The sequence below is a fragment of the Brassica oleracea genome, chromosome C3 (assembly GCF_000695525.1).
Source record: "Brassica oleracea var. oleracea cultivar TO1000 chromosome C3, BOL, whole genome shotgun sequence".
Classification (NCBI taxonomy): Eukaryota; Viridiplantae; Streptophyta; class Magnoliopsida; order Brassicales; family Brassicaceae; genus Brassica; species Brassica oleracea.
Genome location: NC_027750.1, coordinates 8,865,353 through 8,878,623, shown reverse-complemented (window position 1 = coordinate 8,878,623; position 13,271 = coordinate 8,865,353). Strand labels below are relative to the sequence as shown.

The window sequence follows — 13,271 nt, the reverse complement described above, 5'->3', positions numbered from 1 at the left end:
ATGGCAAAACATACCGAGTCCGGACCAAAGAAACAACATGTTGTCCACGCATTGCTGAAGAAGTCACAATTAAGTTCATATCAATGTTCACCAAAACTAAGCTGGATTGTTTAGACTGACTTATCAATTTATCATCGGAGAGTCTCAAAACTCTGGTACACATCGGTTCCCAAGATCCCCAACAAGGTAAATGTTAGAATACTTGCGTAAGTCGAGCTGAGGACCAGCTTCAAGAATGGCCTTTAAACCCGTGTTGGCTAGTCTGTTACTTAAAAGCTAGAAGTGGCGAACTTGGGGAATGCTTTCTGCAATTGCTGTGGCAAACTCATCATCATCATTATGGTTGATCGACGAGATATTTAGCTTCAACGTCTTGAGATTGGACAAGACTTGCCTAATACTTTCAGAGACACTCCTGACAAATCACAAGCTGAAACCTCGAGCAATGGAAGTTTCACAGACTGTGGTTACACTCCTGAGTCCTGACAATTCGATGCACATCACTTTGGTTCACCAGTTTTCATTTAGCATAATGGTAACAGTAACCACGGTTTCTCTATCTCTTTACGGGAAATGTAACACCATAAATGTAAGAAAGACAACGTCTTTTACATCATTGGTGATTAGAATAATTGGATTGTGCCAAAGAACTTAACGGCCGTAACAATCATACGGGACCACAAACAATCAAGTTGAGAATTGGCCAAAAAGGTATAAACAAAACAAATGCCATGTGCTTTCCGACCAACATTGTTTGATTGATGTTCAGACAGGACATACCACCAGAATCCAACTCAGATATGCAACAAACACACAGTTTCAGATCAGACACTGAAGAGTCATTACACAGTTCCTAGATTTAGATAAATAAAGGTTCTTGAAGTTGTAGAGGACAAGAAAGAAAGTTGAAAGGATCAAACTCTACAAAGATATTATTATTACTAGTCAGCAGAGCTAATCAGCAATTAAACTCTCCCTACTCCAATCAAACCAAACCTTATGAACAACCAAACTCATCAAACAAAACAAATAGAGAAAAAATCGAAAAAAGACAAGAATCGCCCATGTTTCTTTCTTACATACAAATGTTAATCCGCAGTCTCTTACGGCCTTGCAAAGACGCCCCAAATCTTACTCCGTGCGAGATTCTCTGCTAATTTCTTAGCTCCTTCAACATCCATTTCCACAAGCTTCTGCAAATGCAAGCAAGCCCCAGCAGCAACCACTCGTTTCCTACACTTCTTACAAGTCACAAGCAGTTCCAACGCAGATAATGTATATCTCTTATCGAACTTCTTAACCTTCGGGTCCAAGAGCTGAACAAGACTTAGTATCCCTTTGTCACTCTTCTTGAAAATCTTCCGGTTGCTTGTGCACACCAGTAACGTCGACAAAGCCTTCGAAGCTGCTTCTTTCTCTTCAATAGCTTTACCATCTAACATATCAATCAACTGACTAATGCACCCGCCGATCTCTTTCCTGCTTTTCGAGCTGAAACTCAAGGATGAAACAGCTTCCGCGGCCGCGATTCTCACACCGAGAACCCCACAGCTCAAAACTGGCACCAAACGAGAGATAAACCCTTCCGAGACAACAACTTCTCTCACAACAGGACACGAAGCCAGATTCTTCAGAAGCAAAACTCCCACCTCAAGAGACTTGGCATTACAATCCGAATCCCAGAAGCTCTTTAACATCTTAATCCCTCCTTCTCTAACAACAAGCACCACCATCTCCTCCTCATCATCCCCGCCAGACGTTAAATTACCCAAACACCCTATCGCATTCTCTCGAGCGAGAGGCGTACCGGAACAACCGAGAGTGACAAGACTCAAAACCGCATTCTCCTCCACGAAATTCTCTCTACTCTCCGCGAACAAAGCCAAGTTCCTCAGCACGCCCGCGGCGAAGGCCTGCGACCCGGGAGTCCCGGATCCGCAGATTTCGAGGAGGGACGAGATACCTCCTCTACAGCCAATCGCTCTAGCGTTCTCCTTGGAGAAACTCATAGCTTGCAAAGCAACACAAGCCTTCTCTCGAGCGAACGCGCTTCCCGATTCGAGCACGCGGAGGAGGTGGTTGAGCAGAGACAGCCCCTCAGCTGTCAACACGTGTCTGCTGCTCTCAACCGTCGAGATTCTCGAGATCGCGGCCACGCTCTTCTCCTTTAAACTCGAGTCCAGCAACCGAACCAAAACGGGAACGACTCCTTGCGCCACGGCGATCATCACGCTCTTGTCATCTCCCTGGAGGAGAAGCTCGAGCAGCGAGTCCATCGCCGAGTTCTTCGACTCGGTTGCACCGATCTGCAACCGTATAACGAGACTCCTCGCCTCTGATCTCACACTTTCCTTCTTCGACGAAACGGTAAGCTTCTTCGAGGAGTCGTCGTCGTCCTGGAGAAGAAGGAGGAGACCGCTCTTGATCAGAACGTCGGCGTCTCTCGCGTGGCGATCGAGGCGAGACGCGACGGAGTCGACCTCGCTCTGCGTCTTGAGCTTTCCGTGTGATAAATCTCGTCCCTCGCACCTGGAGGCGACGGAGACGGCGTCGAGTAGCGTCTCACGGACGGAGGCGAGGAGGTCTAGAGATAGCTGGTTGGTGGAGGAGGCGGCGAAGTCGGAGATGTCGGCGAGGTGAGTGTCGAGATCGGAGAGCTTGGCGCGGATCGAGGACCATTTGGACTTGAAGCTGAGAAGGTTGGGGATGAGGTCGAGGAGAGAGGAGATGAGCTCCGGTAAACTCCGGTCGCCGTCGTTTAACGGCATCGGAGGAGTGAGGTAGGGTTTGGGAGGAGAGAGAGAGAGAGAGAGAGAGAGTTAATGGGAAGTGAAGCTGTTTGGCTTTCGCCAGTTGGGAAAAAGCGAAATACAGGGAGGGGAAAGTGTGTTCCACGCGCTTTAGTTTCTAGTAGTATTTGTTTACAGTTTTATTTATTCGTCAACCCCAATGATCAGAATCTCATGCATGTTACGTGGAAAAACACAATATCGATGTCTTTATTTTATTATAAAGTTGCTGCTTTTTATTCGGACCTTTTTGGGGGTTAATGTTTGGACATCCTCTCCAAGATTTTTTTTTATTATTCAATGAATAATACATTAAAAATAAATAAAAATAAAATAAATTGGTTTTATTTAGGAAAATGCATTATAAATTGGTTTAGAATTATACATAGGCAGGCAAAAGCTTTTTTTTTTTGGTAAATCAAAAATATTTTGTTGCCTTCTTTGAATAATTTACAGTATAAAGGATTTTTAAAGGCTGTCACAATATATAAAGGATGTCATAAATACAAGTGTCTGAGAATGAATAATATTTCTTAACTGGGAGGTTTACAAGTAGTGAATGAGGTTTATAATAATAAATTGATATTTATTAGAAGCTAACTTTATAATTAAATTTAGTTTATAAAAGAAGTAGACGTATATAAAATTGATAAAGTGTATTATGTTCTAATGATTTTAGAAGTTAAAAAATAATTTTCGAAGTTTATTTATTTGAGAATTTTGCCTCACTTTTATATTTTTTTCTTAAAATAATTTTTCTTAAAATAATTTTTCTTAGACTCTCAAGTCTCAGCCTGCTCCAAACTACTAATTTGGCTTGAGCAAAAGAAAAGACGATGGCGTGAAAAAGACGTGGTAATAAATGTTACAAAGGCAAAATGTCCTAATGAAGCAAAGGGGCTGGTGCGAGTTGACCAGTGACTAAACTCGGCTCAGATTTTTAAATTATTTGCTTGCACCTTTCACGTATTTTATTACAGGGTCTTATCATAATATAATCTTTTTTTTTGTCAACCATCATAATATAATCTAAAAGTCATTCCTAAACATTCTAACTTAGCAAGAACTTTTTCAGATAGAAAAAAAAAACTAATAAGAATTTCAGTACACTACTAAATCTGTAAGAATCATTTTTGAACAAGTTTTCATAAGCAAGGATACCAACAATAGCACACCATTAACCATAACTTATATGCAGTTTGGACATAACAGAAGAAATGATACAAACGCATTCATTAATCATAAGTGGACCTAGTTAATGCCTGATAAGGAGCACGGTTCTTCACTCAAAAGCTCGCCAAAGGCGAGTTCTACTTCTACCTTTTACCATTAAAAGGATTTGGATATTTGGACTAGCCCCATTATATAAAAACTATCAACAGCAACAGCGCAACAAAGCCGTTTATTCGGATCAAAGCCAGGAATATTACGTTGGAGAAGAATGTATGACATTATCTTGTGTTCTCCTTCGCCCTGAAAATTTGATAATCAGAAAGAATTACCTTCAAATAATAATCCATGTAAACTTATAGGACACAAATCAACTTGAAAATCATAAGCAAAGGGGACAATGCTACTGGAAAAAGTAGGGCTGGGCAAAAAAATCTGAATCCCAAGAACCGAATCCGATCTGAAAAAGTAGTACCGAATCTGAACCGAAATTAAATAAATATCTGAATGGGTTCAAGATTTTGGTATCTAAAGAACTAAAACCGAACCCGATCCAAACCGAAGTATTTCGGGTACCCGGATGTATCCGACATAGATTTATCTACCTAAATATATTAATATTTTAGATTTGATGTATATTAAAAAACATCCAAAATATATAAGATAATTTTAAGTTGTCTAAAAATACTTGAAAATATATACAAATAGTCAAAAGTAAATGTATAAAATAGCTAAAATATAGTCAAAACACCAAATATACTTAAATTATTTATTGATTCTCTATCCAAAAATTCAAACCAAACCAATTCATATATTAAGTTTAAGTATTTTGACATATGTTATTCAAATGTATATGTAATATATGATTTTGTTTATAGATTTTGAGAAATTTAAAGTATATAATGAATTTAAATTTTTTAAAAATAATTTAAATGGGTTATCCAAATCCGAACCGAACCCGCAAGATCCGAACCAAACCCAAACCGAAATTTAGAAATATCCGAATGGGGCTGAAATATTTGATCTCGAAAATCCGAAACCAGAATAGATTCGAACCGAACCCGAACGGGTACTCGAACGCCCACTCCTAGGAAAAAGAAGTGCAATCAATAAGACCTTACTTAACAAATCCCCAACCAGGGTTATGATTTAACCTAGATATATTGTACGTAATACTGAAGAGCTATACAGCCATAAACGGGGTCCTAGGAGTAATGACATTTGAATCTGAGGTTTCTGTTTTCTCTTTAGCAAACAAGATTTGTCCCCCAATCTCAAAATCCTGCCTCAGCCTTTCTTCCTCGGTTTCCTATTCAAGCAGAAATAGTATAAACAACAGTAACCCACGGCAAAGCCATGTAAAATAGAGAGAAAAAAAAACATCAGCTGAGTAAGAGGCCTCACTTTTTTTAGCACTATTTTAGAAAATTCCTTGATAACCTCCTGTAAAACCTAACATGATCCAGAAATTTTTTGAATTCCTTTAACTGAAATCGACAATTGTATGTTTCATCATAACCTTGATTTCTGCTTTGTCCCACGAGGATTACTTGCCCCAAAATCCGATGTCTTAACACAATCTCATCTCTTACATAAAGTGGCACTTTCCCAGTTTAACACAATATGTTCCTCCTCACCGCACTGCAAGACAATGTACAAGTTTGACAAACAAACAAAAAAAGAAGTTTTTTACTACAGAAAATTGTTTATGAAATCCTCCATTATGTCTTAAATCAGGTCATTAAAATGGGCAGCAGCACTAGAAAGTCGTTGAGGCATTGCACAAGTCAAATAACATTATGTGAAAAGAAAAAAATGTCATAAGAAAGTGAATGTCATCTTCTTCGGGTCGTCGGGATGTATGGAAATCAAGAAGAAACATGAATAACCATCTCGTAAACAATAGTTCATCTGATCAAAATAAGGCAAAGGAAATAGTCCTTTCGAGTTGCATCATTCAATTTCCAGTATTTATGCACACCGTATGGCATGTAACAGCTCTAGTTGCAAGCAATTCATTTTTGTTATTTTTATCCACGATTATAAAACTTTTTTAGGAACAACATGAACATGACTAACACAAATACTATCGAATATCATATAAATTATACAAGCTTCTAACAAGTTTCATTATTTCTTTCCTAACAATAGGTTCAAATATAACATCTTCTGATGATCTAGTGAAATCATTGATTCATCTTTTAAATGTGTACCATGCATTCAAAGATGGAGAAATTTCATTGATATTGTCTCGCAATTAATCTAGAGCTTTAAAATACTTTATAAGTTCACACAAAACAATCTCTACACTGTTCAGATCAGAGTAAATAATCACACGGTAACTGGAATTGAGTCTTAAAAACACATCCTAACCCAATATAAAGGGATTTGAGTTCGACCTTTGGAGCGAGTTCTTTGGAGCTGTTAACTCGCTCCAAAGGCAATCAATCACTTTGTCTAGAGAAGTCACTCCATCAAATTCTGCAACACTCGACTCCATCATGGCCAAAAATATTTAAATATTATCAAGGTCATGCTTCTACTGCTTCTGCTCAGGCTTCCACTGGTTCATATCTTCATTTTGCACCAAAAACATTATTCCACAGATTTTTTATTTGCAGAGAACAAGTTATTTAATCTTGTTTGCTTTAGGCAAACACTTGATCTTGGGTATGAACATAAATTATTTAATCCAGCGTAAACCACTTTTTCAATATGATACTTGGAATTATAGACTAAGAGTCTGAGTAGAGGGCAGGAAAAAGACTGGAGAGACACCTAGACGTGCGAACTGCCCTAAGTTCGCCATTCAACTTTTTAGAACTAATTGTAGATTGATTCAGGCTTCGAATGGAGAAAGTGGATCAAACATTGCGGATCTAGCGGATCAAACGGATAGAACGGAACAAGACTAGATCAAGCGGATCTAGCGGTACAAATGTTGATTAAGCAAATCTAGCGGTTCAAAACATATGTTTGAATGATTAAAATGTGGATAAAAAGTGGTTCAAGTTACTGTACAAATTTAAAATTATTTAAATAAATTTATATTACTAATTATATTTCATAATTAAAAGAATTTTAAAATAATATATATATAATTTTTGATAATTTAAAAATATATTTTTTGGTAAAATAGTATAAAGTTTAATATTAAGTAATGCATCAATTAAAATATTCAAAAAAAAATTGAAAGAAAATAACACATTATTAATAAAGAAAATATGATGTCAAATAATAGTACATTGTAGCTATTATCAAACTTCAAAATATAATACAAGATAAGAAACTATAATATTAAGTTTAATATGTTACAAAAAAATATCATGAAGTATAGTAAATCTATGAATACGTTAAATAAAATTTAAGGTTTTTTAGTAAACCATTTTGTAAAACAGACGTAAATTAAAATACTATAATATTTTTTTAAGAAATCAGGAAAAAACAATATCCACCGCACATTACACTTATTCCTACTTGTTTTTGTTTAATTAGTTAACTCATGTTATTATTCCATAAAAAACTATTATTATTATTAATTCTAAAAATAGTTTAAAGATCCATGTGTGAACATCTCATTGTACGAGTAAAAAGCGTTTTTTTACTTTTCCTTGTGGGTGCTCCACTTTATTTGGATCACTTGTGTATGATTCACTCTCTTCTACGATTTCTCATATGCATGTGTTGAATGAAACTTAGGCTCCGAATGGAGAAAGCAGATCGTGGATCTAGCGGATCAAACAGAAAAAGAGTAGATCAAGTGGATCGAACGAAACAAAAGTGAATCAAGCAGATCTAGCAGTTCAAAACATAAGTTGAATGATGAAAGTGTATAAAAAATTGTTCAAAATAGTGTAGAAATTTATTATCATTTATATAAGATTTAAATTAATATTTATTTTTGTATTATTATTTTTTTATAAATTAATTAATTTTAAAATAAATATGTACATGCTATTTATTTTATACTGTACGGTTTAATAAACTATAAATTATATATGATATGAATAAGTACTATACTGTAAATCAATATTAACCAACTCATCAATTTAAAAATATTTTAATTTTTTTTTCAAAGTAAATATTACATTATCAAAAATATTATTTTAAATAATAAGATATATAGCAAAAATAATATAATGAAATATAATGATCCTATGTATATAATAAAGCTAAGTCTAGAAATTAATAGTTAAAATAAGTTGCATATATGAATTACTAAACAATACTTTGTATTTATTTATAGGTAGATAAATTTGAACTACTCTTAAATGGGAGTTGATGAAATGAACCACTTGTGGTTCTTAAAACAAGAACAAAAAATAAAACGTTTTTTTTTTAAGAAGTGGTCGAGACACTTTACACATAAATTGATCACATTTTTGCTAAATGGTAAGAGTATAGTGGATGCTACACACCAATGCGGTTCCTCCATCAATTATCCGCCTCCCATTATCAGCCTTTGACATGTATATTAAAATTCAAAGGTGACTGCCTACTCATTGTGTATGAACCACAATTTTATTCATCTCCCATTTACTTTTAAAACAATGAACTGCCTAGTGGTTTAAATTTGTGAACAAAACTCATGAAACACTAACTACAATAGCTACTCAGCTAGATGTGAGTGGTTCTAGCGGTTCTTTTCTTCTTCCCTTTTTAAATAAATTATTTTTGTTAAAATTTTTTTTTTTTGGTCAACTTGTTAAAATAATATTTAATACATGCTAATTTGAAATTTAAATGGTTTTAGTCATATAAACATCTACAAAAATTCAATCTTAAACAAAATAAGAATTATATAATATAAAAATTATTCAAAATCAAGTTTTAATTCTAGTGGCTATAATATATATATATATATATATATATAGTTATATAATATTTGACTTAACACTTTATTTTCTTAAGAGAAAATTCTATAAAAATACTCCAACTAAATTTCGTTAAGCTTTTTCATATCCATATTTTTCGGTACCCACTTTAATACCTCAACTAATTATTTTGCCCATTTAAATACATAAACTTTTAAAACTATGACCATTTTAATACCTAAACTTTATTTATTGAGAATACCCTATGATAGCACTAAAAAAAAGACAATTGTCACAAATATAGACCCTAAAGATCAAAATGATCAAAATGTTTCATTAAATAGGTAAATATACACTTATACCCTAGGATTAACTAATCCAAACCTTACGGTTTAGAGTTAAGGAGTGGAGTTTTGAAATCAAGTTTTAAAATTTTATAAAATAAAAAATAAATATTAAAAATTGGAAAATAAAAATTTGAAAAACAGTTTAAAAAAGTATTTTGAATTAAAAAAGAAAATTATAAAAACAAATAATAATAAAAAATAAAAATTTTATAAAAAGTTCGAATTTAAAAACATATAATCTGAAACTAATTTTTTTATTTTTTTATTTAGTTATTTATTTATTTGTATTTATATATCTAAGGTATTAAAGTCTTTTTACCTATTAAATAAAACATTTTGGTCATTTTCCTCTTTAAGATCTATTTTTGTGATAAAAACTTGAAAATGGTCTATTTAGGAGAATTTTTCATATTTATTTTAATCAAAGATAATAATAAGTTGAAACGAAATTTAAAAAGTCTCTAAAATTTTAAAATTATATTTAAAATTCCCACTTTTATTTTAGGTTATAGGAAGAAAGTAACTAAATTATGGAGAAAATTTTAAATTAAGAAAAACTTAATTTTGAACGAAAAAATAAATTTGTTTTCTATTTCCAAAAAAAAACTAAATTTGATATTTATAACTTAAAATTTTTATTACACAATTTAAGATTGTCCACAATTTAGTTACTTTTATTAATAAGACTAAGACTTATACTAAAATTATAATTTTTAAGATTGTTTTCTAAATTTTAGAGATTTTTAAAATTTTATTCGGAACTTATTAATATTTTGATTAAAATAAACATAATTTGGGTATTAAAATGAGCATCGTATTAAACTTTTTTGTATTAAAATAGACAAAATAATTAGTTGAGGTATTAAATTGGGTAGAATAAAAGTTTAGACATTATAAAGCTTAATAAAATTTAGTTGGAGTATTTTTATGGAATTTTTCATTTTCTTAACAATAAATTATTCTTTAAAAAAGAATCCATTATACTATTTTAATTAAAACTACAGTTATTTCTAAATAATCAAAAGTATATATTACAATTTTAAAGCCTAAAATAATTATATATATAAACTTCAAAGTATATTTCTTTTTTATTTTAAATTAAAATTTATATTTATTGAATTTATAAATCATTTAATTTTGTTTATGAAAGTAAGTAGTTATATAAAACATTATATAAATTATTTCAAATTTGCACAGTATTTTAGACTTTTTTTAATTCATTTTTACCGTTTAAACATATGTTTTGTACCGGTAGATACGCTTGATCCACTTTTGTTCCACTCAATGTGCTTGATCCCATTTTGTTTCACTCGATCTGCTTGATCTACTCTTATTCTGCTCGATTCGTTTAGTCTGTTAAATCCGCAACGCTCGATCCTATTTCTTTATTCGGAGCCTAAGAAAACCATGTTAATCACTTTGACTGTGATTCTCTATGCGAACACATAAAGTTCTAAACATTTCGCAATGATAATCACTTAAAAACCACAAGTTGTTATTGATATATAAATAAACAAACTACTACAAAATCAATTAAAAGTTGACTGTGACATCTGCCACCAAAATTTCTCCTAACGAAAACAAGAAAACATATATTAAAACAATAATAAAAGGAAGTATATTATTATATTTGTATATAAAACAATTTTTTTTACAAATAAGACAAGGAAATCAAAATGAAGAGATATGTAATGGGGGCAACATCGAGCAGAGCCATATGGGTTTGCTCCACCGTCCGCAACCCAACCCACCGCTGGGCCCCGGCATTTTTTAGTCGGCAGATAAATTTCTCCGGCAGCAAACGTCCCACTCGACAGCCACTCAGATTTAATATCTCAAGACGACTAATTTTCTAAATAATAACTAGTCCGCTCATCTTTGTCAAAAGAAAAAACACACTAATCCTTTAATAATTTCAATAATTTATTTGGTTACTTTTCCATTCACAAATAAGAGTTCGTTTTCGTGTATAAGTTTTGACTAGTATTTATATTTTAATAATGATTGTAACTATACGAATTATAACAATCTTTGTACCTAGGTTTAGACAAAGTAAAAATTTGAAATGAAATACAAAAAACTTGAAAATTGAATCGAATCAACTAAATCAATAACAAAATTATACATTTTCTTATGTTCCTCATTTAATGTTTGTATTAACTTGCTATATATATTTTTAAATATACTGTAATATTTCTATGGTCATTTAGTGACGCTTATATAGTCATACAAGACTATAGTCTCAGAAGACTTTACAAATACCTGAAAAGTGTTTTTGTGCATTTATTATTATATATATACTTTAATTTGCATGGTATATACATATTTAATTATCCAATCAATAAAAATACTTCGGATCAACTTTTTCATTGTGCAATTTAGAGATAGTAAAATTATCAATATTTTTGCATTTGGATATTGTTTTGATTCTTGTAACCCACAAAAGTATATGTGCATCTGGTGAAGACCATGTTTTTGATATTGATTGTGTGAATAATTTTTATAAGAAAACATAACTGTTTATTAAAATTTAACAAATTAAAAATATATAAATTAAAAAAATACTGTAACTGAAATTTTAAAATACATATTAGTACCCGTTGTAATAGAAACAAATTAATTAATTTTATTTATTAAATATTAACTATTTTCTAAAATAAAAATAACCTAAAATTTTACCTTTAATCAAGAAGAGAAATGTCATTCTTATACATTTTAATTTTATTACTTTTCACTTTCTCGTAATGATAATAACGTTTTAATTAAAATAATTTAATGTTAAATAATTTTTTTAATTCATTGTTTCTTGATGATATATTTCTAGATAGCCAAATTAACTACTATCACATATAGATATCTCATATACAGATGTATGTATTTAATATTTCCTTAAGAAAAATACCATCACATGATTTTATATTAGTTTTCTTATGTAATCTTTTTCGTTTAAAAAAAAGAAGAAAAAATCACTATTAAATTTATATATATATATATATATATATGTATTAAAAATATTTTTAACACATGTCACTATCTTAAAAAAATTTATTGCCATATGTTTCTAAAACCCTAAAGAAAAGATAATTGTAAAGATTATTCATTAAGTTAATTATTATTTTTCAAATTTCTTGAATTCACTGTTTTCTTGATGATTTCTGATAACAAATTAATTAAAATTTTGAGTTAGAAATAAATAAACATTATGAAATAGAAATTATTTTTAAAAACTTAATCTTATGCTTTTGTGATAAAAACGTCTAATTAAATCTCATTGACATAATTTCTTTGATTGTTAACTTATCATAATCATAAGAATTATTGTTGATTTTCAAATAATTGACAAACATGTATAAACGTAACAAAGTTACATTTTTCAAATCATTAACAAACAATCATTAGGGGTTTTGAGATGCTTAGGAAACTCAATCAACGTGTCTCCCTAAATCATAGTCTTGCCAGAAAGGTTGTATAATATTCCATATGAAGTAAAAACAAAGAGATTCAAGGTTGTATTATATTGTTGAATAAGTTTCTAGATTGCCAGAAAGGTTGTATAATTTTTCAAGTCTCGCTTGGAGACTGATTTCTCTTATCTCCGTCTTCGGATTGTGCGTCTTTACAAAAATGGTACCAAGATGTTCACAAGTGTTATAGAAACTCTCCTCCAAACTCGTGATTCTCTTGTCAAGATAGTCATTCATCTTCTTTGTGGTGCAATTGGAATTTTAGTTGGTGTTAGTTGTTGTCCATAATTTAAGCATACCTCCGCTTCTTTTATCAAAATTTCTCTCATCCCTTTTTAATGATTTGAACTTGGGCTGAGAGATTGTCGAAACTTTAAACAAATCGAGCTTCATGTAATCCAATTTTGCATTGGAGTCTTGAATAATCTGCTTTGAGACTTATATATTCTTGCATCACAGCTTCATTTCTATTTTTTTATAGTGATTGGAGTCTGGAAATCTAATCATATGTTGGATTTTGGCCTTGTGTTGGTGGCTAATGGTAGTAGTTGTGGTTGCTAAATGGTTATTGTTGGTGATGCTAGAAGGTATCTTGATCAAAGTCTCGGAAAGTAGAGTTTTGTTGAGATATGATCTTGAATAGACTTGTAGTGAATTTAGTTGGGGGCTGTGCTTTTTTAGACTTCT

The 13,271-nt window shown here is 31.6% G+C and overlaps 1 protein-coding gene across 1 annotated transcript; it reads right to left on the bottom strand.

The window, feature by feature from the left end:
- Positions 1-891: 891 nt before the first annotated feature.
- Positions 892-2,920, bottom strand: LOC106334795. The gene has a single exon (XM_013773161.1). The coding sequence runs from the start codon at positions 2,766-2,768 to the stop codon at positions 1,104-1,106; it is 1,665 nt and encodes a 554-aa protein (XP_013628615.1). The 5' UTR covers positions 2,769-2,920; the 3' UTR covers positions 892-1,103.
- Between the last annotated feature and the right edge of the window lie 10,351 nt (positions 2,921-13,271).